Genomic DNA, 26,822 nt, shown 5'->3' on the forward strand with positions numbered 1-26,822 from the left:
ATGGCAATTGTTCGTAGTAGGGGTAAATTGGATCTCTTCATCACATTCACATGTAATCCACGATGGAAGGAAATAGATGATGCATTACTACCTGGACAAAGTGTTGTTGATCGTCCTGATCTGACTATACGAGTGTTTTATCAGAAGTTCCAAGATATGATGCATTTACTTATCAAGCAAGCCGTATTTGAGGAGGTGATTGGACATGTTTCAGTGATTGAGTTTCATAAGAGAGGTCTTCCTCATGCTCATATATTGTTGATTACTTGCATCCGAATATAAACCCATAGATACATTACACTATGACAAGTTGGTTTGTGCAGAGCTCCCTGACAAGAATGTGTCTTCAGAATTATTTGATGTTGTGAGTCGTTGTAATGTTCATGGGCCATGTGGTCCTTTGAACCCAGTTTCTCCATGTATGGTTAATGAAAAGTGTAGATTCAAGTTTCCACGAATATTTTCTACATCTACAAATGTAAATGAAAGTGGATATCCTGTGTATATGAGACGAGATGATGGAAGGTTTGTTCCGTCTAAAAATTACAATTTAGATAATCGTTGGGTTGTATCTTATAGCCCTCTCTTATCACTAAGATACCAAGCCCATATTAATGTGGAGATCTGCTCAACTGTCACTGCCGTGAAATATCTTTATAATTATGTCTACAAGGACATGATCGAGCCACTATTGTTCTTCAAGATTGTGAAGGAGCTACTGATGAGATCAAGAGTTATCTCAATGCACGTTATGTTTCTGCATCTGAGGCTATGTGGAGAATATTTGGCTTCGACATGCATAGTGAAAGGCCAGCTATTCAATGATTGCAAGTACACCTTCCATTGCAGAATATGGTTACATTTCAAGATGGTGATGATGTATCACATTTGCTGGATAATGAGCAAAATAAAAAAACTACCTTGATAGAATGGTTTGTTGCAAATCAAAACTATCCAGAAGCAAACAGTTTCACATATACTGAATTTCCAAATGGTTGGGTATGGAATAAAAGTCAAAAGGCATGGTCTCCACGACAACAGGGTGTTTCTATTGGAAGAATGTATAATATTGTCCCTACTGTTGGTGAGGTTTATTACCTACGAATGCTTCTCAATATTTGCAAGGGATGTAAGTCTTTTGAAGACTTGCGGATGTATGATGGTCACATTTATGATACATACAAGGAGGCATGTATAGCTAGAGGATTATTGCAAGATGATGAAGAGAAGAATGGTCACTTTGCCTCCAAGAGGCATCTTTTTTTCAAAATGGAATACAGTTGAAACAACTGTTTGCAATCATATTAGTCTTTTGTGAGCCACTTCATCCAGCTGCTCTTTGGGACAGGTTTTGTACCGAATTTTGTGAGGACTGTGTTTATGCCCTAAGGATGCGTATTTCAGATGCAAACGTGCGATTTGATGTGGCAAAAAATCAACCTTTGCTTCATATAGAATGCTTTTTGCAACAACATGGCAAGAGGCTTTGCGATTATATGTTGCTTACAATAGACCCAACAATGGTATCCTTAAGTGAAAATGGTGTTATGGCTGAAGAAACAATGTTCAACATTGATGAACAGTGTAGTATAGTAGATTGTATGGAGACTTCCTTAAATGAGGATCAGTGAGATGCTTACCACCAAGTGCTACAAGCTGTTGACACACATTCAAGGAATGTATTTTTCCTAGATGGTCCTGGTGGCTCATGAAAAACTTAATTATATAATACACTTCTTTCACGAGTGCGAGGAAGTTGTAGAGTTGCTCTTGCATGTGCATCCTCGAGTATTGCAGCTTTGCTTTTGAGTAATGGGAAGAACTGCTCATTTTAGGTTTAAGATACCTTTGGAGCTTCACTTTGAAGCAACTTGCAATATAAAGGTAAATAGTCAACTTGTAGAACTTCTAAGAAATGCAACTTTACTTATATGGGATGAAGCTCCCATGACACATCGCTACGCATTTGAAGCAGTGGACATAACTTTAAGAGACATTATGCAGCGAGATACTTTGTTTGGTGGAAAAGTCATTTTGCTTGGAGGTGACTTTCGACAAATACTACCTGTTGTGCCAAAAGGTAGTCGTATAGACATTGTAAATGTTTCGTTGTGTCATTCTCACATATGGAAATATACGAAGATATTGAAGCTTACCAGAAATATGCGTATACTTGATTGCGGTTCAAATTCACTTCAACAAAGTTTTTTCCGTTGGGTGCTTGATATTGGCAATCGGGTTATGGATGATGGAGGAGACTTAGACAGAGTCAAAATACCTTCACACATGATGCTTCCAGGAAATAGTTTGGCATATCTTCTAAGCTTTATATATGGAGATTTGTGTCATGTGCAAGATCATGAAACTTTTTTCAGAGACCGAGCAATACTTGCTCCACGGAATAAAGAGGTGGATTTAATTAATGACTATGCATTGCAAAGAATGCATGGAGATTGCAAAGAGTATCTGAGTGCAGATTCAATTTGTATGTCAGAGAAAAACACACATTTGTACATAATTGAATATCTTAATAGCCTTACTCTTGGTGGTGGTTTTCCACCTCATGCTTTAGTCTTGAAAGAAAATGCTCCTATCATGTTGCTGCGAAATTTGGATCCAAGACGTGGATTATGCAACGGAACCAGATTGATATCCAAGCAATTTCATCATAAGGTAATTGAGGCTGAGATAGTTACAGGATCGAATATTGGAGAGAGAGATTTTCTTCCAAGGATTGACTTTATTATTGGAAACGATCAGGGACTTCCATTTCAAATGAAGCATCACCAGTTTCCAATCAAGCTTGCTTTTGGGATGACTATCAACAAAGCACAAGGGCAAACACTTGGAATTCTTGGTCTATATCTTGCATCATCGATCTTTTCTCATGGACAGTTGTATGTTGCAATGTTACGTGTACGAAGTGCAGCTTCTATGAGAATTGTTATCAATAGTGAAAACACTCAAGCGGAGTGTTACTACACTTCAAACATTGTATTCAAGGAAGTATTGCAACTATCGAGCTCACAACAATAAGTTCAAACTGACATTGTGACTCTCACTTAAAGTCAGACACACTTGATGTTAAATTTTATTCATATCTCTTAGATCAAAGTATTGGCCACAGATGGATCCTCGACGCAGTGCCTCCTATGTAGTGGGTCACATCACTAAATTCATTCAAGGTATTTATATCTTTCTCGAGTTAGTTTATTAACTTGACCTATTATTTTCTTGAGAAGATTGGCTTATACATTGACTTACTTTGTTGAAGATCCACCGCAATGGAGGGGAAGAGTTCCTGCTATGTTTTTGGTAATCTTATTTGATACAACTCATATTATATTGTAAGAGTTTTTATTTTTTATATATGATATATTGGTAGTTTTAAGCTTTTATTGCTCTATATAATTCATGGATGCCTTCGCAGAGATCACTCCCATCGAGGTTTTATCATCGTAGGTGTTTATGAAATGCTATACTTAGGTAGAGATATGTCTATGGAAGTTCTTGGATACTACCATGTTGCCTTTTCTTCGGACCACGAGCATCGTCAAATTCAAGTTAATATTTGGTTTGTGAGTGACGAGAGACCAGTCAATGCACAACAGGTGGGGGTTGCTGGAGACCACACTACACCATATCAATTGAGGATAGTTACTCAAGTTGAAACACCACCCCGTATCTTGCAAAACGTATACAACATAGGTCCTTGGACTTATAGAATCCCTAATGTGGTCTCTCGAAGGCTACACTTTGAATAACTGTTTTGTATTGTCTCTTTGTAAAGTTGTGAAATTTCAAAGTCTTTTGAATTGCTTTCATTCCTCTCTCTCTCTCTCTCTCTCTCTCTCTCTCTCTCTCAAATTCTCTTAAACTTCCAAATCTGTGTTGTTAGAGCAGATAAAAAATGGCACTATATATCATGGTTTCGTACACCCTCAATGATGTACCTACTTATATTAGAAGTATGTAAATGTAAAATCTTATTTTTGTTACTTACTTTTACTATGAATGAGAACTTTGTGGCCTTTATTTTGTATGTTTACACGTGTTACATTTTTGCTAGATCCTCCATTGTGGCACATGCTGAGGATATTGTTCGTATTATCGAGGATTTTGAGATCCTTCGGTGCGTATAGCTTGAACTTGAATCCATATGACGTTAAATGTGTTGTTACTTGTTATGTATGAATGGTTGGTTGTTATTTTCATTGCAGGCTTCAATATTATTGCATACATTCTGTCTTGGCATTATATGAAGCACGATATTTTAGAAGTGTTGTAGGTTATTATCACATAGAGTTTGATATAGATGATATGTGAATCACTATCCAAGAGTTAGGTATGCAACGGCCTCTCAATTGCAACTTTTTATACGGTCCCTATGGAGTGAATGAATGGATGTTTAGAATCTATTCTTTGGGTGAATCACCTCGACGCCTCGGTCGCACTGTTCGACGTGTCAGACCTTGGATCTTGAGAGTTCCAAGTAGAGTGTGTCGTATGCTCAACTTCTCTAGATGATCGAACACTTTGATCCATTGTCTATGCATGCTAAGTACCATATATTTTTTAGTTATTGTTGGCTTATTGAAGTGGGTTTTTATCTACTAGATAGGTTAATGAGAGAGAGAGAGAGAGAGAGAGAGAGAGAGAGAGAGAGAGAGAGAGAGAGAGAGAGATAGATTTGCGAATTGCTAATGTAAGTTAACATGGGTCATGATGTATTGGCTATTCTCCCAATATATATAAAGATGATTATATATTTGAAAGTTAAGGAAGAGTACATTTGTCAAGGATATGGTACATGGTGTTGGTGGCATCATTGGGTGTATTCATATGCTGATGGGTGGTATGGAAATTGTGGACGGTTAAACATTTCACTATGCAAAGCGTCACAAATATTGAGCGAAATAAAATTGATGAGAGTCCTACAAGAACTACATATGGTTGATATTTATTATGTCAATGTTTGTGGTTGTGATATTCAGTTGCGAAAGATATATCACAATCACAAATCTTACATTTCGGATGAAGAGCTTGAAGTTTTGAAATTAATAATGAAGTTTATCAATGGGGTATATTGGAGCGATCCTCAACCGTCCAATTATAGAGTAGAATATGAGTCGTTGTAAACAAAAAATTGGAATGTTGTAAAGACTTTGACCTAATGAACCTCTTTGACACTTTTTGGCATGACAATTAGTAATTGAAGTGTTCGTATTGCGCTTATACTTTTTAAAAGTGTTTAGGTGGCCATGTTGATCATCGCTCTCTCTCTCTCTCTCTCTCTCTCTCATTTTAAGCTTTGAGTACTAATATTGTCTTCTTTTCTTGCAGCCAATTAAATGGCCTACGAAATTGTGAATATTTTTTCAAGTGTAAAAAATTTTATTGTTGATGCTTTTGAAGAAAATTTGTTACCTGCTGAACGGGGATGGCAATGGGCATGGGAGTGATTGAGAAAAACTACATTCTTTGGCGGTCATATGTAGATGAAGAGTTGGACATGATTTACATCAAGTTGCTCGATCCCTATTTCTTTCCCAACATTAGGCTCATGCTCTTAAAGCAAGAGCTTGGGTTGATTCGTCATTACAAGATTTACTTGAGCTAGGTTCAAAAAATTAGATTTAAGAGAAGTTTGTAGAGCTCCAGCTCAATATCTTGATCCTGTTGAAATAGCACGACTAAGAGTGCTATGCAAATATGTTCCTGAGCCTTTTTGGCAATAATGTAAACTATTTTTTAATGTAATGTGTTTTAGTCATGTGATTTTATGTAATCTCTCTCGTGTGCTTTTTATGTAATCTCTCTCTCTCTCTCTCTCTCTGCAAAAGGGGCTAAATGTACCATGAGTAGTTTAAAGGGGTCAAAGACAGAAAGTGTCGATCGTGTGTGTCATGGAAAGATGTATAAAGATGTACACACACAAACACATACAGAGTGAGGTGGTAAGAGCGATCGAGGCTCGCCAGTCAGCGGGGCGGGCGAACTAGTATACATAAAATATAGGATCCTCTTGAGTAATTATACGCTCTTTCCTTTCTCCTCTTTTCTTTGTCGTGGGAACACTTGCGTTACTAAGCAGGGTAGCATTGCTGGGGTTATGCAAACCTATTTATACACACTTTGCTCCTGGCAGTGAGACCGAAGCCGTTGCTGCCCACTGTAACAGCAACGCCATAACTACAAAAATACTTCTTGCAGAAGGCGGAGCTCGCAATGGCCGGTCATCTCACCGGCATCTACCTTCATGTTGTCGCAGACGTCATCAGCAACGTCCGAGAGGAGTTCAGAAACGAGGGCGTTGATGAAACCGTTCTTCAAGAGCTCCAATCAGTAAGGCCTACATAGTGCTTTACTTCTCTCCGTCTTCTGCTTTGTCTGTGATTCTGCGCTCTAGGAATGAATTTGCAGAGTGTGCTTTTGGTGGACGTGAGCTGCTGTCATCCTCTCTCCACCTAGCTTACTAGGGCACTCTTTACTCTCTTTCGGAGATGCTTTTCCCCCTGGTTTTCAGTTCTTACAGTTCTCCTGTGTGGCTCGTTGTATGCAGTTTCTAACAATCTCCAGTTTTGCAGTTATGGGAACTTAACATGATGCAAGCTGGAACCATTCAAGGCTGTCATGCAGACATGTTTACGAGAGGGGTTGTCGGGGGACATCCTTCTACTACCTCTGTGCATGACCTCAACATGCCGTATGAAGGAGAGACCCCCACTGCGGAGCTTTTATTTCCACCAGTAAGAAACATTTCTCTTGTTTTGTGCATACATTCTGTTGTGTTGTCAGGGCAAGTTTGAATACTTGTTGCAATCTGTGTTCAATGGGTGATCTGTGTTTCGGTGCAGACACCGGTGCATACTCCATTGCCCACTTTTGCTGGTTCAGGTTCTGCTTCAGAGCATTTAGACACAGTCAATTCTTCTGACATAGCAATTGGGAGGCCAGCTCCATTCATGGTGAGATAAAAGTCGCTTATGTTATGAAGATTGATTTCTTGGTTTCTTTTTACATATAAGTGTTCCCCAATTGTCCGTAGCAACCTTCTCCATGGGTCCATCATAGGCCAGACATCAATATAGCCATGAACCCAAAGCTTGATATGAATGTAGGTGAGTTGCAATGTGCTTTTCTTTTTCAAGTTTCCTCAAATGAAATGCATTTCCACTCTGTCACCTTGGGATTTTACTCACTAAAATCTTGTTACGTGGAATCTTTTTATCATGCAGCTTACGAAGGTGGAGATGATGAAGAGCCAAATAATGGAAACTATTTAGTTACACAGGTACGCTCCTCTCTCTCGTGTTGATGAAGCTGATACCATAAATATCACGTTTTTTTAGCCTTAGCATTTAAGAGCGTTGTTCATTAGGGTCATGATCAGCCATTGACAAAACAATTTGAATGGTTATAAATGCCTTTGGATTTGCAGTCATTCTCATCAATTGATGGTTCATTTCTCATTTATGTTTGCTTAATATTGTTTGACAGGAATTTTTACCTACAACTGTAGGTAAGCGCAAAAGAGAAGATGATAGTGCAGCAGGAAGTCATTTTCCTCAGCATGATGGTGCTGGAGATTTTTTGTTAGCATCTTCATCATCAGAGCAAGCTGCTTGTGGTTCTGAGGCAAGAATTTAGTGACATTTCTGTAATGAAATAATCAACATACAGTATGAATACTATGGCTGTACTCAAGTTAGCATTTGCAGCAGGTTGCTTCAAAAGCAGAAGGAAGCATGAGCACCACAATGCAGAAGATTGATACAAATTGTTCTGTTCGCAAACCATCATTACAACAATTTGATGGGGGAATTGATGATAATTACGATGATGTAAGTATGAAGATCATGTAGAGGTGGTTATGCAAAGTTAAAGAATCAACTCTTTAGGTTGTCTTGTGCTCGTTGTGAATGATTTTAAAGTTAAGCTCACAAGTGTCCTTCAGATAAGCTTCTCTCACTCATCTTGCCTATTTCTTTTGACCAAGTCATTTTTATGTAGCTGCTCTTCTTTTTTTCAAATGGATATAAGATTAGTCTTCATGATGGTCATGTATCCTATGGTTGCATGGGTGTTTTATCCCAATGATGTCATTGCATTTTTTTCAGGGTTTTTGCCTTATTTTTTGTATATTGACCTATGTCCAAATTTGATGTAATGCAAAGGGTACATGCCCCATTTTAGAGAGAGAGAGAGAGAGAGAGAGAGAGAGAGAGAGAGAGAGAGAGAGAGAGAGAGAGAGAGAGAGAGAGAGACGATGGTGCAGAAACCCTAGCGCTGGTCACCTGCATCCCCCACTCCAGTCTCGCATTGCCTGCAGCGAACCATACCTCTGTCACAAGTTGGTGATGTGGCAAGGCCCCATGGGGGGAAGAGCCATTGAAGAACACCAAAGAGTGGATAGTTGGTCGAGTGGACCAGATGGTTAGGTTTACTAACCTAACCCCCAACTTATAAAGAGTGGTTGAGGGACCCTAACTCAAAATAAAGCAAAGGCGTAAAGGACTGATGTGGCTGTCGTACAGACAGAGCTCGCAAATTGCGAAAATCCAAGCTAACATGGCACGTGCAGCCCACATTTTATGGAAATCAGCCCCTTGGGCGCCAACTTTTGGGAGGAGATGCTTTTGGGGACCATAGCTTTTCACTTGTGGCCAGAGCCCTTTAAAGTTTAAATACAAAATTTGGGTCTTCTTCTCTAGTAGCATATTAGCTTGGGAGCAACTGCAGAGAACGAGGACCCCCTAGGACATTGTATTGTGTGAAGCATCAATAAGAAAGAAATACTGGAAGGGACGCTAATCTTTGGGGCTAGTTGAGCCCTTTAAATACAAAATTTGGGTCTTCTTCTCTAGTAGCATATTAGCTTTGGAGCAACTGCAGAGAACGAGGACCCCCTGGGACATTGTACTGTGTGAAGCATCAATAAGAAAGAAATACTGGAAGGGACGCCAATCTTTGGGGCTAGTGTATCTGGAAGCGGAACTCTGTTGCTTCGTCCCCTCTCTCTCTCTCTCTCTCTCCCAAGTTTAGTTCAGTTGTTTGCAATTTTCTCGCGTGTGTTGCTATAGATTTCTCGCTCACCGAGTGTCCAAGCCTATTTCAGTGGTATAAGAGCTCAGACAATTCTTCTTCTACGAAGAATCTGATCCCTTTACCTATTGTAACAAAATGACGACGTGGCAGTATTGCCCGGACACACACACAATAGATGACATGGCGCAGTACATCATGCTGACATGGCAGAATGTACGGACTAATAGTACGTCAGGCTGACGTGGTAGACAGTACGGACTTTCCTGACTTGCAGTGACAAGCGTTGATGTGGCAGCCTGTACGGATTTTCGCGAATTACGCTGATGGCTTTTGGCAGATTTTTGGGAACTGGTTGCTTTTCGGACTTCTTGCTTTTGAGTTTGGAAGCTTTTTTGGCTCTGCTTTTGGGCGTCCCTTGTAAGAATAAATAAGCCCAAGGGGCCTCACTCTTCTGAGCATTTGGACGCAGATTCTGAGAGAAAAGGACCCTTCGGGTGTTGTACTTTGCTCAAGCATTAATATATTTATTATATACTAAAAAAATAAAGAAAGGGGCGCCAGGTTTTGGGGCCAATACCTTTGGGCACGGAACTATGCCGGGCCATGTCGACTCAAGTTTTAAAGTTGTGAAGTATTTTAAGTGATTTTCTCGTGTGTCGTGTCGGATTTCCGACTTGGGGATGTCCAAGCCTGTGACACCTACAACACACATGTATTCTCGTAGTGAATCGGGTAAGGAGGAAACTGTTTTACCGGCTATATTTCGCGAAGATGAAGTCAACCCCAATCCCGTGGGGGATCGTCGGAAACCAACAGAGATTCCAATGGGAGCTGACCTCATTCCAAGGATACGAGGGAAGAGCGAGGCCCTTTCTTGCCAAGAAATCTCGGTAGAATGGAGTATCAACGTCAATTACAAGTTGACACTCGTGCAAAAAGGATGATCAACTCCAAGAACTCGAAGTACGCAAAGTATTTGAAGAACCACCTACTTGACGAGGTTCATTCGCGATGATGAGATGCCATCCATTCACCTCTTAAGTTGGCTATGAAGAAGAAAGCAAATCCGAGTGCAAAAAAGCAAAATTGTACTCGCATGAAGAGTTTTACGACGCTCAGAGTGGAAGGTCAACAAATTAATGAAGACTACAAAGCATTCTGCGAAGAAGAGCCATTGGGCAGATTATCCCGACTACTTAGGGCAGTAATCCACTTTCGGGGAAGCATGTAAATCCAAGTAGAGTGTTCGCATTGAGGATGATCCCAGTTTTTCGTCTTCGTCCTCGTCTTTTGACAACTCACATATTGACTCCATTAAGGAGGAAAAGAAGCACAAGAAGCGGAGAAAGACTCAGGAAAGTAAGAAAAGCAGATCAGTCTAGGAAGCACCGGAAAGCATTCTATCATTTTTGAGGAGTGCACCTCATCCTCTGATAGTTCGGACGCTGATTCTAGCACCTATGGGCTGATCTATGGAAAGACCCCTAGTCCTTTCAACTCAAGATGATCATCTCGAGAAGAAGGGAAAGAAGATTAAGGAGTTGAAGGATGGAGGTCAAGCAGTAAAGCTCAACACGTTTTTAGGATTTAAGGATACCCATCGAGCCCTTGCATTTATGCTATAGTTTTACAAGGCTTTTTTGGGGAGGTTATTTTCGGAAGCCTCCAAGATATATAAGGCGGCGTCTTTTCTGAAGGGAAACGCCAGACGTGGTGGTCTACCCTGCTGTTGCATAAAGAAGCACCTAAACAGTGGATTGAATTCAAATGAATCTTTAGTTCAGCACGTTTGACAAAAGAGTATCAAGAAGATGTCATCACGGCTTGGCATGATCTGAGGATTACAAAGGAAGACACTTTGGTTGCCTATTGTGTCACGTGACACATCCAACCCTATGTATCCGTGGACAAGCTACACCATGATCAGGGTTCAGTCAGTCCAGTCAGTCTAGATTTAGAAGTGATTTGGCACTTTTGTGAGTCTATTCGTAGACCGTGCATGCCCAGTCACTTAGCGTAGATGCATATCCTTCGGTTGCACACAACATGATCATCAGTATTCCCTTCAGAATCCATCAGATTCAGTCAGGGGAATTTTCCAGTGCATTTAGCCTATTTTTCCTATTTTTGGTAGTTTTCACTTATTATTTTTAAGCGACTTTCCAACAAAAGTAGGTAGGGCAATTTTGCTAAGTTAATATATAAGCAAACCAAAGTTAGCACTTTCTGGCAGAAGAGGCAGCAGGAGCTTCCCGCTCAACAGGCACCTTCTTAGCAGGAACCCCTCAGCACCCCTAGCGTTTTTGGTCTTCATCATCGTCCACCGTCAACCTAGCGTTTTTCCTCTCCATCAGCACCTCCCTCAGGCTTGGGCGTTTTCAGCTTTGCAAATCGCCCTCAGCATTACCAGATCCCCTAGCGTTTTCCAGTTCCCATGATCGCCAGCAATCACCCAGGTTCAACGTTTTTACTAACGCTTGCAGACCAGTCCAGCGTTTTCATTTTCAGCCTGTTTTGAAGCAAATGCAGCAGCGTTTTCAGCCTTCAGATCGGTAGCAGATTTCAGCCCTAGAAGCATTGCAGAAGACCCCCATTTTCAGCCCTCGAAAACGCAGCCAAAACAGTCATTTTCAGCCACCCAAAACAGCCCAAAGATTTGCAGATTTTCAGCAGATAGAAGACCAGAGATTTCAGCCCTAAAGTCGTCGTCGTCATCACCGTTGTCGTCACCGGCATAGTCCCAGGTTGCATCGGTCCGTTGCATCGTCATTGTACCACTTTGTGCAATCAATAAGTAGACCACTCTCGCCGACAAGAGTGGGGCCTTCGGAGGAGGGTTTTACAACGTCTCTGGTGTCGTATCTCTTTTCTCTCTCTATCTCTCAGTCTCATACACTTGCACGCACAGTGTCCATTCACTTTGTTTGTGATCATAGCATTCTCTCATTAAGAACGGAAGGCTCTACCTTCCATAAGAACAAAAGGAACCTTGAGCATAGTTCGGAGCACTTATCTTGAGCAAAGCGCAAACAATCATTTCGCTGTACCTAACATTGGTATCGGAGCTTTGGCAGTGTTCTGTATCACTCAAGGAAAGAACCACAATAACCACAAGAATTTTTTTTTGCTTGTTGAGGTCGCACGAACCCAAGTTCGCTTGGGCGTGTTGATTCCTAAATGTGTTTTGTTGAAGAGTGACAGGAATCCCAAGAAAGAAGGGCGGGCTTGTCTAGCCTCCCCTTGTGTCTCTTTTAACTCATTGAGAGCGGATCGTGCACTTAGCAGCCGGCCAATCGACGTGAGGTGGGAAAAAGCAACCTTGGTGTGAGCGCAAGGCCGCCTAGGGGTGCGGCCGCGGGAAAGAGTAGAACTCGAGTGAAGAGAAGATACTTCTCAAACGCGATTTGCAAGCGAAAGAAAACCTCAAGATCCTCAAGAACTCAAGTTCCTCGTGAACTTAAGAACCAAAGATCATAGTGCATGGTCGTCACCCAAAGCGGAATGGATACTTCGCATATAGGTGATGAGCATGAGAGAGGCGGCGAAGATTTTTCCCCACCAGGAGATTTTTTCGACCCTCTCCCTTCGCCATCTACGCCACGAGTTGTACTAACTCCTATGGAGATGATGGTCAAGTTAATGATGGACATGATGCTAGCACAACAAGAAGCGACTCGCATTACGATGGAAGGAAATGAAAGAAATGCAATACAACAACAAGAAGCGAATCGAGTTGCGTTGGCACAACAAGAATCCAATTGCCTTGCTTTCGAACGCGAGAAAGAAATGACCGAAAAGCAGAAAGGGAGGCCGAGCGTGCCGCTCAAAGAGAGCTACGCACTCAAGAATTGCTTCGACAAGTGCTAGCCTAGAAGACCGAACCACCCAAAGATCGTAGGAGTTCCTCAAGTGGTGCAAGCCACGATGCGGACTCCAACCATCCAGTCACAGAGAAGTTGACTTTCAGTAAGTATGATGGTAAGATGGATGCTACGGTTATTCATTCTTGGTTGCATCAATTTAATGCTTATTTTGCGACAACTAAGAAGACAGGAAATAGCAAAGTTTTGACGGCAGCTATTTACCTTGCCGGTGATGCCATCAATTGGTACCACGCATGGCAAGAGGCACAGCTAGCCGCGCACTTAGAGGAAGCCGACTAACTCACACCTCTTTCCTTCAATTGGGTTGATTTCCAAGACAAGCTCAAGGCGCGGTTTATGCCACCTCAGTACCTGGCACGATTGAAGGACGATTGACGCGCTCTCAAGCAAAATGGTATGTCGGTCATGTCTTTTTCTAATCGTGTTTTGTAGCTAGGCACTCAATTACGAAAATCGGATGATGAGCGCAAAGAGGCTTTTCTCTATGGATTGGACGAGTATATCAAGTACGATGTCGAGGTTCTCGATCCAATCGATCTCAACAAGGCGGTAGCGATTGCTCTCGCACAGGAGATGAAGCACAACAAGGGAAAGCCCAAGGAGAACAAGACTTCCACAAGTCTCTCGACTTCTCAGAACGGTAAGAACGGTAAGAATGGTAACTCTTCTAACCAATCTTCCAACAATCTCTCAGAAAAGAATTCTTCCAATGAATCTAAGGGTAAGGCTAACACAATTGCTAAACCTAAGCTTACTCCAGATGAAAAGGTAGCACAAGGAATTGTAGGAGGATACATCACGTCGGAAGAGCAAAGCACTTATTCTAAGGAAGGTCGTTGTTTTCATCGTCACATTAGGGGTCACATAAAAAGAACATGTCCCAAGCTTGAATCGAATAAATCTAAAGAATCTACAGAACCCACTTCCTCTGTCAATGCAATTAATGATAACACGAGTGTGCCCCAAGTTTCTCAGGACCCTCCCATTGATGATTCTCTCATTAAATGTTATGGTCGTACGTCGGGGCATCGTTTTGTCATATTATTTGACCCAAGTAGTATGCATGATGTGATCAGTTCCTCTCTTGTTGAGAGAGCCCGCCTCGAAGTTAGTCCGAGATCTCCTATCGAGGTATGTGGCTTTCGTCCCGGTATGGACGCTCTCATCACGGAGGAGTGCCTTGATGTGTTGTTTGCAATTCAACAGACTGCCTTCACTAGAAGATTTGTTGTTTCTCCTCTCTCAGGATGTGATATGATTTTGGGCATTCGATGGTTTCGTGATAATGACGCTCTCATGAAGTTTTCGGCTAACACTATAACTCTCAATGCCGACAGTGATTCTCCTATTGTCATTCATGGAGAGGACATTGTTCATTGTCCATCTCTCATTGCTAATATGCAACACAAGATTGAAAGGATTCAGGAGAAAGAGACTCTCTTAGTCCCCTTTTTTCCACAGCATGATACACAAAATTTGCATGATTATGAGAAGCATGATGATTTGAATGATAATGATTTACATGATGGTTTGGATGACAAAGATAAGCATGATGATTTGCATGATCAAGATGTGATTTCTCACGAGCATGACGATTTGCATGAAGATGATGTGATTGTTCACAAGGATGATGTGTTAGTTGATGATTTTTCTAGCGAAGCTAACCTCGTTGTAGATTCGATCATTTAGGAAGAACCGATCTTGGCTCTCGAGCCTAGGTCCAAAGAACCCTCACAGGAAGTATTATGTGTTCGCATGATTGATACGCACGCATTGTTCGAGTGTTTCATTCGTGATCGTTTCCTGTATTTTAGTCAGCGTCTTTGTGTGATTCCTTTTCCTAGGCATGACATATTGTACGTTGAGCACGTTTGACTCATGAATGAGCACGAATGTATGTGGATTTTTCATGAAAAGCTGAAAAGTATGCATTCAATGAAGTCACATTCCATGTCTCTTCCTTGGCATGACACAGTTTTCGAACGAGCACATGACAGTATGAGCACCAAGCATGGGCATTTCCATGGTGAATTGCCACAGTTGATTGCTTTAGATCAGCAAGACAAGATTCGATCTCATTGTTTGCATGTGTTTGATGAACGGGTTGTCACTCCGTCTCTATGTTCATCTACATTTCATACGCAGTCTTTAGAGAAGACAAGATTTTTTCCCTTTACTTTACATGGAATGGGTATGTTTATGGTTTTGTGTTGGAAATGGTTTCAGGAATTTTCAGCCATGGAGATTCTTGAAGAAGAAAGAAGCAGGTCTCTAGACAAAGTTGAAGCAAGGAAGAAGCCACAGAAGACTTTGTGTCGCTTTCGGCGCGGCCCAAAGAAGCAAGCTTTGCAGACCTTTATGAAGTTCAAGTATCGCACGACCCACACATCAGAGTGGGCCGGCGAAGAGTCCTTTCCAGGATTTCGGATGCTATTGGCGATCTCCCTCGACACCATACCGTTTGGTACCAGTACCTCAGTTTGAAAAGGAGGGGATGTCATGTGACACATCCAACCCTATGTATCCGTGGACAAGCTACACCATGATCAGGGTTCAGTCAGTCCAGTCAGTCTAGATTTAGAAGTGATCTTGCACTTTTGTGAGTCTATTCGTAGACCGTGCATGCCCAGTCACTCAGCGTAGATGCATATTCTCCGGTTGCACACAACATGATCATCAGTATTCCCTTCAGAATCCATCAGATTCAGTCAGGGGAATTTTCCAGTACATTTAGCCTATTTTTCCTATTTTGGTATTTCTCGCTTATTATTTTCAAGTGACTTTTTAACAAAAGTAGGTAGGGCAATTTTGCTAAGTTAATATATAAGCAAACCCAAGTTAGCACTTTCTGGCAGAAGAGGCAGCATGAGCTTGCCGCTCAACAGGCACCTTCTTAGCAGGAACCCCTCAGCACCCCTAGCGTTTTTGGTCTTCATCATCGTCCACCATCAACCTAGTGTTTTTCCTCTCCATCAGCACCTCCCTCAGGCTTGGGCGTTTTCAGCTTTGCAGATTGCCCTCAGCATTACCAGATCCCCTAGCGTTTTCCAGTTCCCATGATCGCCAGCAATCCCCCAGGTTCAGCGTTTTTACTAACGCTAGCAGACCAGTCCAGCGTTTTCATTTTCATCCTGTTTTGAAGCAAATGCAGCAGCGTTTTCAGCCTTCAGATCGGTAGCAGATTCAGCCCTAGAAGCATTGCAGAAGACCCCCATTTTCAGTCCTCCAAAACGCAGCCAAAACAGTCATTTTCAGCCACCCAAAACAGCCCAAAGATTTGCAGATTTTCAGCAGATAGAAGACCAGAGATTTCAGCCCTAAAGTCGTCGTCGTCATCACCGTCGTCGTCACTGGCATAGTCCGAGGTTGCATCAGTCCATTGCATCGTCATTGTACCACTTTGTGCAATCAATAAGTAGACCACTCTCGCCGACAAGAGTGGGGCCTTCGGAGGAGGGTTTTACAACGTCTCTGGTGTCGTATCTCTTTTCTCTCTCTATCTCTCAGTCTCATACACTTGCACGCACAGTGTCCATTCACTTTGTTTGTGATCATAGCATTCTCTCATTAGGAACGGAAGACTCTACCTGCCACAAGAACAAAAGGAACCTTGAGCACAGTTTGGAGCACTCATCTTGAGCAAAGCTCAAACAATCATTCTGCTGCACCTAACATATTGCCAGAGGTTTTGGGATACCTTTTTGCCAATGTCTTCTTTTGAGAGGATTAGCTTTAAGGAGCAGGACTTAAAAACACTTCACAACTTTAATCTCAATTCACTTGAGTCGACACGGCCTGGCGTAGTTCCATGCCCAGAGATATTGGCCCCAAAGACTGTAACAGACTTGGACACTCCAAGTCAAGAATCTTCCGCGACACGACAATCATTCCGCTGCACCTAACATATTGCCAGAGGTTTTGGGATACCTTTTTGCCAATGTCTTCTTTTGAGAGGATTAGCTTTAAGGAGCAGGACTTAAAAACACTTCACAACTTTAATCTCAATTCACTTGAGTCGACACGGCCTGGCGTAGTTCCGTGCCCAGAGATATTGGCCCCAAAGACTGTAACAGACTTGGACACTCCAAGTCAAGAATCTTCCGCGACACGACAGGAATTCACTTCAAAATAGTTCACAATTTGATTCGACACCGGCCTGGCGGAGTTCCGAGGTATTGGCCCCAAAGACTGGCGCCCCTTTCGGTAATTCTTTTTGTATTAAATTTGTTGCACAAAGTACAAGGGAGTGGAAGGGTCTCACTCTTAGACTCTGCGTCCAGATGCTCCGAGAAGTGAGAGCCCAAATCACACTTATAAAGGTTTACAAGGGATGCCAAAAGCAGAGCCCTAAAAGTTGTCCATAAAAAGCATTCCAAAAATAAAGTAACTCCTCTCACTTGCTTGATAAAAATAAAGCAAAGCTTCAAAAATAAAGCGTTCTCTCTCTCTCTCTCTCTCTCTCTCTCTCTCGCGTATATTTTGTGTAGCCCAAAAGCTGAAGGTCCGTACGTTGCTTCGGCAAAAAGCAGCGCAAAACGCGAGGATGTCCGTACGTTGCTGCCACGTGGCACTACAGGGAATTCCAAGACTGGTCGCCTGCAAAAGAGGGTGTGTGTGTCCGGTTTGCAACCCATTTATGGGTTTAGGGTTATGCCACGTCATTGGTTTGTGACATACCCCCCTCTTGAAAGTATTGTAATCGCCCTCGATTACGCCTGCAAAACAGACAGAGGCCATAAACTGTCTTAGCAGACACTAACTGTTAGTACCAACGCACTAGGAACACACATCTAGCACATGTACTAATCGACAGTCACATCACAGAACATCACATGACAAATTACATTCAAAATTCATTTGGATCTCGGACCATGATTATTCGGCAATGTATTTAGCAATCGCATCTAGATCCACTCGGGACCTCATAGATGCCCGATTGACTAATCCTTATTGCAACCATGTCTATCGAGATCATTTAAACCGAAATGCTGCAGTCATTTCGTCTATCAGTTCTTGCACTTAAACAAGTCAAGAACAAATCAGTATCATATTATCAGGAATTCCAATTCATAAAGTCATACAGCAGAATGCTGTTTGCTCACAGTATCCCTGAAACTCAAAGAGACATTGATGACTTATCAAAAATCGAGGCAATCTGTTAACAAAGTCGCATAGCGACTCCCCTCTTGTGCATACCCGCTGCACCATATTCCGCCCAAGCTGAGTTCGGGGTTCAATTTTGGAGTAGACTATGCTAAACCAAAAGCTTCAAGGTAAAGATTCACGATGTGAGGAGTATCTGCTAGGTCCTCCTACTCCATCCACTTTGCATCCAATGCGGGATAGTTCTTGAATTAACCAAGAACGTCATTTTACCTTTTACCTTTCGTTCTTTATGTGCCAAAATCTGTTCGGGAACGAGTATTCCTCGTTTTCCTCCACTCCCCATCTTCGGGCACATCGCCTTTATAAGACTTTAAGAGACTCACATGAAAAGCATTGTGAATTCTCCAAGTATTGGGCAGCTTCAGTGTGAAGAGACATCATTTATCTTTTCGGAAATTTGGAAAGGTCCGTAGTAGTGCATACTAAGCTTTGGAAAAAGCCTCTCCTTTCTTTTTTTCTTTCTCAAGCGTGCCTTCTCAAAACGTAAGAGCACCCAATCGTTCTCCTTCAATTTCAAATCGCGACCATGGCGATCTGCTGCCTTTTTCTATCTTTCTTGAGATTTCTGCAAAGCCTCCCGGACCTTGGCAAAAGCCGTGTCCAAGTCTTGTGTGTACTCGTCGGCTTCAAAAATCTTATCTTTCGTGCTAAGGAATGGTGGAACCTTTGTAGCACCTTCAATAATCTCAAATGACGCCTTCCCCGTCGAAGAGTGCATGGTGTTATTATAGGCAAATTCCACCAAATGTAAATACTTTTCCCATTGAGTCTTCTGATTTGTAATGTAAGACTTCAATAAATCTAGTACCACTGATTTAGCAATCTCTGATTGCTTGTTAGTCTGCGGGTGGAACGATGAAGAGAACTGCAACCGCGTGCCAATGTTCTCCCAAATAGCCTTCCAAAACAAACTCATGAATCTGGGGTCTCTGTAGGAGACAATCGTCTCAGGCATGCCATGTAATTTGAAGATTTGGGCCATAAACAGTCTCGCTAAGTGATCCGGCTTGGCTGTTTTCTTCATTTGAATGAAATGAGCTTGCTTGCTAAATCTGTCAATAACAGTTGAGATACCATCGTGACCACTCTGTGTTCTCGGGAGATCAAAAATGAAATCCATTGCAATACTTTCCCAGGGGCGGGTGGGTATGGGTAAAGGCTGTAACAATCCCTGTGCTTTATATGCCTGTCAAACTTGACCTTCTGGCATACCAAGCACCTGCGTACAAAATCCTCCATATCCTTCTTGAGTCCCGGCCAAAAGAAGTATCTCTTCACACCTTTCAAGGTGGTAGCAATGCCGCGGTGACCGGTAAAAGGTGGACAATGGCATTTGGTTAAAATCTTTTCCCTCAATGGTTGTGTAATGCACACCATTGTTTTACCTCATCAAGTAGCCATCCCGAATGGAATATCCCGCTACTATCTCCCCATTTTGTATCCGAGTGAAAATATCTGCAAAATCTGTATCTATGGCATATTGATCGACTATATTCTCGAAGCTCTTATGATGTATCATGGAAATAGCCAGAACCAACGGCTTCCGAGACAAAGCATCTACCACCAAGTTCTTCTGTCCCTGCACATGGACAATCTAGAAGTGAAATTGTGACAAGATGTTCGCCCACCGCATGTGCTTTTCTGATAGCTTCTTCTGTGACAGGAAGTAGCGTTAACTCTGATGGTCTGTGAAGACAGTAAATCCGCTCCGAGTAGGTAATGTCGCCACTGAGTAAGAGCATGGATAACGGCCAAAAGCTCTTTCTCATAAATTTGTGCTGTCAATTCCCGCCTTGAAAACAATCTGCTTTCGTAGGCAATGACATGGCCTTCTTGCATTAAGATTGCACCCAGACTACGACCACAAGCATCACAATATACTTCAAATGACTTCTGCAAATCCGGCAAAGTCAAAAGTGGCATGTAGTCAATTTCTCTTTCAATGTCTGAAAGGTAGTCACCTCTATGGGTCCCCACGAGAAAGGGACTCCTTTCTGTGTCAAGATATGCAAAGGGGAAGCAACCTTTGCAAACTTTCTAATGAACCACCTGTAGTACGAACACAAGCCCAAGAAGCTTCTAACTTCATGGACATTCTTCAAATCGGGCCAATCACGGATAGTCTCTGTTTTGGCCGGGTCCATCTGCACTCGTGCTGTTGAGACAATATGTCCCAAAAAGTGTATCTCTGGTAGGAAAAATTCACTTTTCTTTGCATTAATCACCAACTTGTGGTGATCGCGTAATGCCTGAAAGACAGCAGGTGTTCTCTATGTTCTGCCTCATCCTTGGAGAAAACAATGATGTCGTCAAAGAAAGTGGCAACAAATAGTCTGTACTCTCGAAAAAATCCTGTCCATCATCTGGTTAAATGTCGTAGGAGCATTGGTTAGGCCAAAAGGCATCACCAAAAACTCAAATAACCCAAAAGTTGTCCAAAAAGCTGTCTTGTAGACATCTCCCGACGCGATTCGGTTATGATGATATCCGCTCTTCAAATCGATCCTGCTAAAACACAAGGATCCTTGTAGTCGGTTAACAATATCATCGATTCTAGGAATCGGAAATCTGTTCTTGATGGTGATTTTGTTGAGAGCTCTATAATCGACGCACATTCTCCAAGATCCGTCTTTCTTCAACACCAACAACACTGGAGAGTAGTATGGTGAAGTACTAGGCTGGACAAGACCTTTTTCCAAGAGGTCTTTCACTTGGTTCATAATTTCTTCGTTCTGGGCTTGGCTCACATGGTAAGGTGGCCGGTTCGGTGGTGTGCTTCCAGGTATTAGACCAATGGTATGATCCTTAGGACAAGCGGGTGGTAACTCGCCTGGCAGGCCCTCTGAAAAGCAATCGGCATGGGTGTGGAGAAAATCTTGGTGGTCTTTATCAAGTCCAGACATATTTGTCTTATTCTCATCATTCAACTCTTTCAATAAGATCGAGTAAACAATCAGACTGGATTTTATTAATTTTGAAACGGCCGAAGCCGATACAATAGGGACAGACTCGCCCTTAAGTTTTACATCAAGTACAATAGTTCGGCCCTTCTCTGTAGTCAAAGTCGCTTTTCTCGCCCGATAGTCGACCACGGCGTTGTTCTTATGGTACTAGGGAATTCCCAGGAGGACATCACAACCTTCCAAGGGCATTATGTACAAGTCCTTGTGCCCCGAATATCCCTGACAATGCAACCGAAGTTTGCCAATGACAGGTGTAATGGCTACGTCCTTGTCGGGTGCCGCTAGAACTGCTAGAACTGCCTTTGCTAGTGGTCCCATTCGATCGGGTGTGATCTCGAGCCGCGTCACCAATTCAGGTGAAATGAAGTTGGCCATGGCTCCTCCATCAAAGAAAATCAGGGCTTCTTGGTCTTTCACTTTGCCCCAAGCTCGACAAAGTTCTGTGCTCTCATCCATCGTGCTTTGGTCAGTACCCATGCAATCTGGAACCAGTCTTGCTTTCATCTTGCCTTTTCGTCCACGTTCCTCAGCTGCTTTTGAACCCTCAGGCCCTTCTTCATCTTTGTCGTTCTGTTCTTTCGGTGCCTTTTTGGGGCACTTCGTAGAGATGTGCTGAGCTTCCTCGCATCCAAAGCACTTCCCTTCTTTGATGTAGTTAGCTCTCTCTCGAAGAGTGAGCTTGGGTTGTGCATCCTTTTCTTTCTTTTCTGGGTTGCTCTTCTTCTTTCTACTTTCATTGTTCGAAGTGTGTTCGGTCCTTTGCGTCATGATTTCATCTGTGGGGTAGGTCAAACTGCCTGAATGAATGGCCGTTTCGCATGACTCATCAGTTCTTGGATGGATTCTGACTTTAGCTCTAAGCAGTGATCTCGGATCTCTGTAGGAAGTCCCAAGGTAAACCGCTCAATCTGTTCTTTGAACAAGATCTTCTTAAATGAAGAAGCTGGTAGAAAAGAGCTCAAGAATCTCTTGCAATATGCGTCCAATGTATCCTTCTTGGTCATCTGAAGATGGTTCCAAGCAGTTCGTATGTCGTGCTCGTACTCTCGAATCAGCCAAGAAGAAATAAAAAGCCTCTTAAATTTCAGCCATTTAACTTGCGCTTTGTTGTTCAATAGAAGAGTGGACCACCAAGTTCGAGCATTTCCCTTGAAGTAAGAGGTAGCCCTCCGAATCTTGGAGTGCTCTAAGTAATGTCCTCCAGAGAAAGCTATGTCAAATTGCTGTATGAAGGCCAAAGCCTTCGAAGCATCTCGAAATCCAAAAAACGTCAAATTTAATTGATTGTCCACCTTCTTTAAACTCTCGGCCTTTCTTGCTTTTATCTTCCAGAAAGTCATATTGATTGGCTGTATAAAAAATTTTCTTCCTTGCACAAAATTTGTTGTCGTCAAAGTTAGAACTATCCGAAGACGAGTCCTCTGTAGAACTGTCCGAAATTGGGCGAGATTTAGACTTCTTTGCCTTTTTCTTGCCCTTTCCCAAACGTTGTTTTTTGCTTTGCTTTTTCCCTTTCCTGTCTTCTTCGCTCGAGTCAGAAGAGCTAGAAGAACTGTCAGAAGAAGAAGAAGAAGAAGAAGAAGAAGAAGAAGAAGAAGAAGAACTAGGTACTCCTTCAAATCGCACACGCTTCTTTTGCTTTCTTGTCGAGGCAAAAGTAGATTGACGACCCAAATAACCCGGGAAGTCATTGCCTTTCTTCTTCTTTTTATCGTGCTTTTCGGCTTTGTTTTGCGAGTCAAAAAGCTAGCTAATCCGTGCATCAACCACCTCTTCTAATTCTTGCTCTTTAAACATCCTCGGCGTAGGAGGTTGTTTGAGCTCTGGTTTGAGGGGGTGGCTCCGTGGTTTGCCACCACTGTGAGTGCATCTCGTCGAAGGAGGTCTGGGCGAAAAATTTTGCAAGTTCAGGGTCCTTCGCAAAATTCATCATCAACTTTGTCGCATCATCAACCAATCTTCGATGTTCCATCTCTTCAAGCTCCGCCTAAGTAGGCCGAGACGGATCATACTCCTCGCGTATATCTTCTTCGTGATCTCTTCCACATCTCCGGATGCAAAGGAAGTCGAGTGTCCTTTGCTTGAATCCATAAGTGCCGCGTAAAAAGGATCGCATTTCCCAGTAGAAGAGAAATCGGCCGCGCTGTGACACCACTGTAACAGACTTGGACACTCCAAGTCAAGAATCTACCGTGACACGACAAGAATTCACTTCAAAACAGTTCACAATTTGATTCGACACCGGCCCGGCGGAGTTCTGTGCCAAGAGATATTGGCCCCAAAGACTGGCGCCCCTTTCAGTATTTCTTTTTGTATTAAATCTGTTGCACATAGTACAAGGAAGTGGGAGGGTCTCACTCTCAGACTCTGCGTCCAGATGCACTAAGAAGTGAGAGCCCAAACCACACTTATAAAGGTTTAGTAGGGATGCCAAAAACAGAGTCCCAAAAGCTGTCCATAAAAAGCATTCTAAAAATAAAGTAACTCCTCTCACTTGCTTGATAAAAATAAAGCAAAGCTTTAAAAGTATAGCTCTCTCTCTCTCTCTCTCTCTCTCTCTCTCTCTCTCTCTCTCTCTCTCTCTCTCTCTCTCTCTCTCTCTCGCGTAGATTTTTCGTAGCCCAAAAGTTGAAGGTCCGTACGTTGCTTCCACAAAAAGCGCCGCAAAACGCGAGGGTGTCCATACGCTGTTGCTACATGGCACTTCCGGGAATTCTGGGATTGCCCGCTTGCAAGAGAGGGAGTGTGTGTCCGGTCTGCAACCCATTAATGGGTCTAGGGTTATCAAAAAAGCAGTACATGAAAAGCTTCAAACTCAAAATCTTTTAGTCCCAAAAGCTAGCGCTACACTTTGCCAGCGCGAATAACGGAATTCCGTACGGTTGTCGTGTCATTTGTTAGCGTGAAACGTAGGGCGTCCGTACAGCTGCCACGTCAACGCAATTTCTGCGATCTCTCTCTCTCTCTCTCAATTCTTTAATGTCCCCAGGGTCCCATCGAACGACACCCTATAAATCGGAACAACTTATTGTTCCAACTTATAACTTGTATGTCCTTTGGCGGACAAGCCATGTCATAATTTTGTGACATACCCCCCTCTTGAAAGAATTGTAATCGCCCTCGATTATGCCTGCAAAAACAGACAGAAGCCATAAACGAGTTTAGTAGACATTGACTCTTAAGTACCAACGCACTAGACGACACAATTCTAGCACTTGCACAAAGACGACAGTCAGTGCACATTCTCATCACATTCAAATGAAATCACATAAAATCCATCCAGATCTAAGACCATGATTTCTTGCAACGTATTTAGCAATCGCATCTAGATCCACACCGGACCTCTCTGATGTTGGATTAACTAATTCTTATTTCGATCGTGTCTTTAGAATCTCAAGACCGAAATGCTGAAGACATTTCGTCTTTCAAACCTCGAACAAAATCATACGAGAGATTACACATAAATCATATCCGTTTCGAGAATTCCCATTTTCAAGTTCTTTATTCATAAAGTCATACAACAGAATAGTGTCAGCACATCAATATTTGTGAAAAAAGCAAAATCAATGACTTTATTCCATCTAGGTAATCTGTGACAAAGGAGTAGAGTAACTCCCCTCTTGTGCAGTCCCGTTTGCACCAAATTCAACCCTGCTCATCTGCGGGATCTCTCGGGATAAACGCAGCTAAACCGAAAGCCTCAAGGTAAAGTTCCAATATCTGAGAAGTATCTGCTAGGTCCTCCTCCTCCATCCACTTCGTATTCAATGTTGGATAGTTCTTAAATTTCACCAAGAACCGCCTTATCACTTTACCTTTCACTTTCCTTTCTTTGTGAGCCAGTATCTGTTCTGGAACGAGTATCTCCTCGCTCTCTTCCACTTCAAGTTGCTCATCAGGCTCCCTGTCAACCTACACATCACCCCTAAAAGGTTTCAAGAGACTCACATGAAAAGCATTGTGAATCTTCCACGTATCTGGCAACTTCAGTCTGAAGGATATATCATTTCTCTTCTCTTGAATCTGGAAAGGGTCATAATATCTCATACTCAGATTTGGAATAAGCTGCTCCTTTCCCTTTCTTTTCCTAAGGCGTACCTTCTCACACAGTGGGAGCACCCAATCATCTTTCTTCAAGTGCAAGTTGCGTCGATGTTTATCAGCTACCTTTTTATGCTGTGCTTGAGACTTCTCAAGAGCCTCTTGAACCTTGGCAAAAGCAGTGTCCAAGTACCTCATGTACCGATCCGCTTCAAGAATCTGGTATTTTGTGCTTAGAAATGGAAACAACCTTCTTATCACCTTCGATTGCCTCAAATGACCAGTGGTGGAGCAGCGAGCTCTGCACGTAGAATCTCATGTGGTACAGAGGGCTTGGCCCTAATCATCCGAAAAATCATAGAGACCAGAGGCCTCTCCATGCACTTCCATCCATCCGTACTGCTAGCCTGGCTATGGCGTCCAGTGATGGCTCCCGCTCCCAAATCTGCACCCCATAAAGCATAGCTGATTTGACCAAAGTGTCGAAAAGCCATAGTTTTGTTCGAGGTTCCTGAAACTGAACCTGCAAACACATCCTCTCCATTTTCCTAAAGCCGCATACTCTCTCGTTAACCTAGCCTCTGCTGCTCTCCTCAAAGAAAACACTGGCCACTAAAGACCACACCAAGGTAAGTGTATGCATCTGTATACTCCACCATCTCCTGACCATATGCAAAAGTAGGTGCAGATCGCTTGACCCAGTGTGGTGTGGTGTTGAACACCATAACCTTGGTCTTGCCAAGGTTCACCGATAAGCCGCTATCACTAGCAAATGTGTGCAATGTATCCAAATGTGGCTGCATTCCCTCTGGTGAATTTGAGATCAACACACTATCATCTGCATATAGTAGCAATGAGATCCAAGTCCCTGCTAACTGTGCTCCTCTGTCGCCTCTCTTCTCAATGTATTCAGAAACCTCATCCATAAATACCAAATAAAGTAAGGGATAGTGGACAACCTTGTTTCATGTCACGAGGACGTGGCAGTTATTAACCATGTCACAGAGATGTGGCAACTGCTAACCTTGGTTGTTGGTTTCTTTCCAATGGGGTTTATTTTATTTGTTTTGAGACCCTCTTTTTGAAGTAGCAAACGGTCGGACATTGTATGGCCAATGTGAACGGTAGATTCACCCGCAGACGGGAAGTGGTCGGCACTGGAATTCGTATGGTAAGAGGATGTCTAGGCTCAGAGCAAGATCATATAGGTCCCCCCGTCGCACTTAGCAAGTTGGTGGATGCTAGGAAGTGAACTCAACTAAGGCGTAAAGTCAAGGTGGGACTTCCAACAAAAAGTATCCGACAGTTGGGCCACATTGCACTTTTGGATGCGGTCCCAATGAGGATAGATGGTCAGAAGACCAGTGGGAGCCCAACGAAAGCATCTCCTAAAATTTAGGGAACTGCTATTTTGGGCCGTGAAATGTGTTCGCGTCATTACTTTCGGTATGACTAGGGGAACATTTTATAACTCTGCCGCGAAGTCAACTGGGCAACCGGTCAGGATATTTTTAAGCGGCAAACCCGAAACGGGAAAATGCTTGAAAATGCGGCAAGTGTCACATTTTGGTGAACTTTCCTCTTGCAGAAAAATGGGCGCTGATTTTTAAGCTGGGAGAAGCCTCATTTGCAACTCGTCACAGGTTAAGAGCTATGGAGTGCTTTCTTTCCCTCTCATGTACAGTGTGGTGCTAGGAGTGATGCCCTGCACACTACACAC

At 42.7% G+C, this 26,822-nt stretch overlaps 2 protein-coding genes across 3 annotated transcripts in view; both read left to right on the plus strand.

The window, feature by feature from the left end:
* On the plus strand, window positions 1-4,326 carry LOC147432211 (uncharacterized). The gene is made up of 7 exons (XM_086491899.1): window positions 1-235; window positions 324-525; window positions 1,836-2,080; window positions 2,495-2,673; window positions 2,761-2,897; window positions 4,070-4,132; window positions 4,221-4,326. Exons 1-7 carry the CDS (start codon window positions 1-3, stop codon window positions 4,324-4,326), a joined length of 1,167 nt encoding a protein of 388 aa, XP_086348025.1.
* A 1,800-nt stretch (window positions 4,327-6,126) lies between these two features.
* LOC147432212 (transcription initiation factor IIA large subunit-like) overlaps window positions 6,127-26,822 on the plus strand; it is a 39,771-nt gene continuing 19,075 nt past the window's right edge. The window contains exons 1-7 of one of the 2 annotated variants that reach the window (XM_086492188.1): window positions 6,127-6,345; window positions 6,588-6,749; window positions 6,858-6,968; window positions 7,049-7,121; window positions 7,239-7,294; window positions 7,501-7,638; window positions 7,722-7,844. In XM_086492188.1, coding sequence (XP_086348314.1) covers window positions 6,229-6,345; window positions 6,588-6,749; window positions 6,858-6,968; window positions 7,049-7,121; window positions 7,239-7,294; window positions 7,501-7,638; window positions 7,722-7,844 — 780 coding nt within the window. In that variant the 5' untranslated portion in view covers window positions 6,127-6,228. The remainder of the gene's footprint in view (window positions 6,346-6,587; window positions 6,750-6,857; window positions 6,969-7,048; window positions 7,122-7,238; window positions 7,295-7,500; window positions 7,639-7,721; window positions 7,845-26,822) is intronic. The other variant, XM_086492189.1, reaches the window with a different exon arrangement.

The sequence above is a fragment of the Adiantum capillus-veneris genome, chromosome 20, assembly GCF_014529385.1.
Source record: "Adiantum capillus-veneris isolate H3 chromosome 20, ASM1452938v2, whole genome shotgun sequence".
Taxonomy (NCBI): domain Eukaryota; kingdom Viridiplantae; phylum Streptophyta; class Polypodiopsida; order Polypodiales; family Pteridaceae; genus Adiantum; species Adiantum capillus-veneris.

Bases quoted from the DNA above. Each gene is read 5' to 3' on its own strand.
- LOC147432211 (XM_086491899.1), top strand. From the start codon at position 1: ATGGCAATTGTTCGTAGTAGGGGTAAATTGGATCTCTTCATCACATTC. The intron at 236-323 runs GTCTTCCTCATG...TGGTTTGTGCAG, and splicing joins GATTGAGTTTCATAAGAGAG to AGCTCCCTGACAAGAATGTG. The intron at 526-1,835 runs GTTTGTTCCGTC...TGCTCATTTTAG, and splicing joins ATGAGACGAGATGATGGAAG to GTTTAAGATACCTTTGGAGC.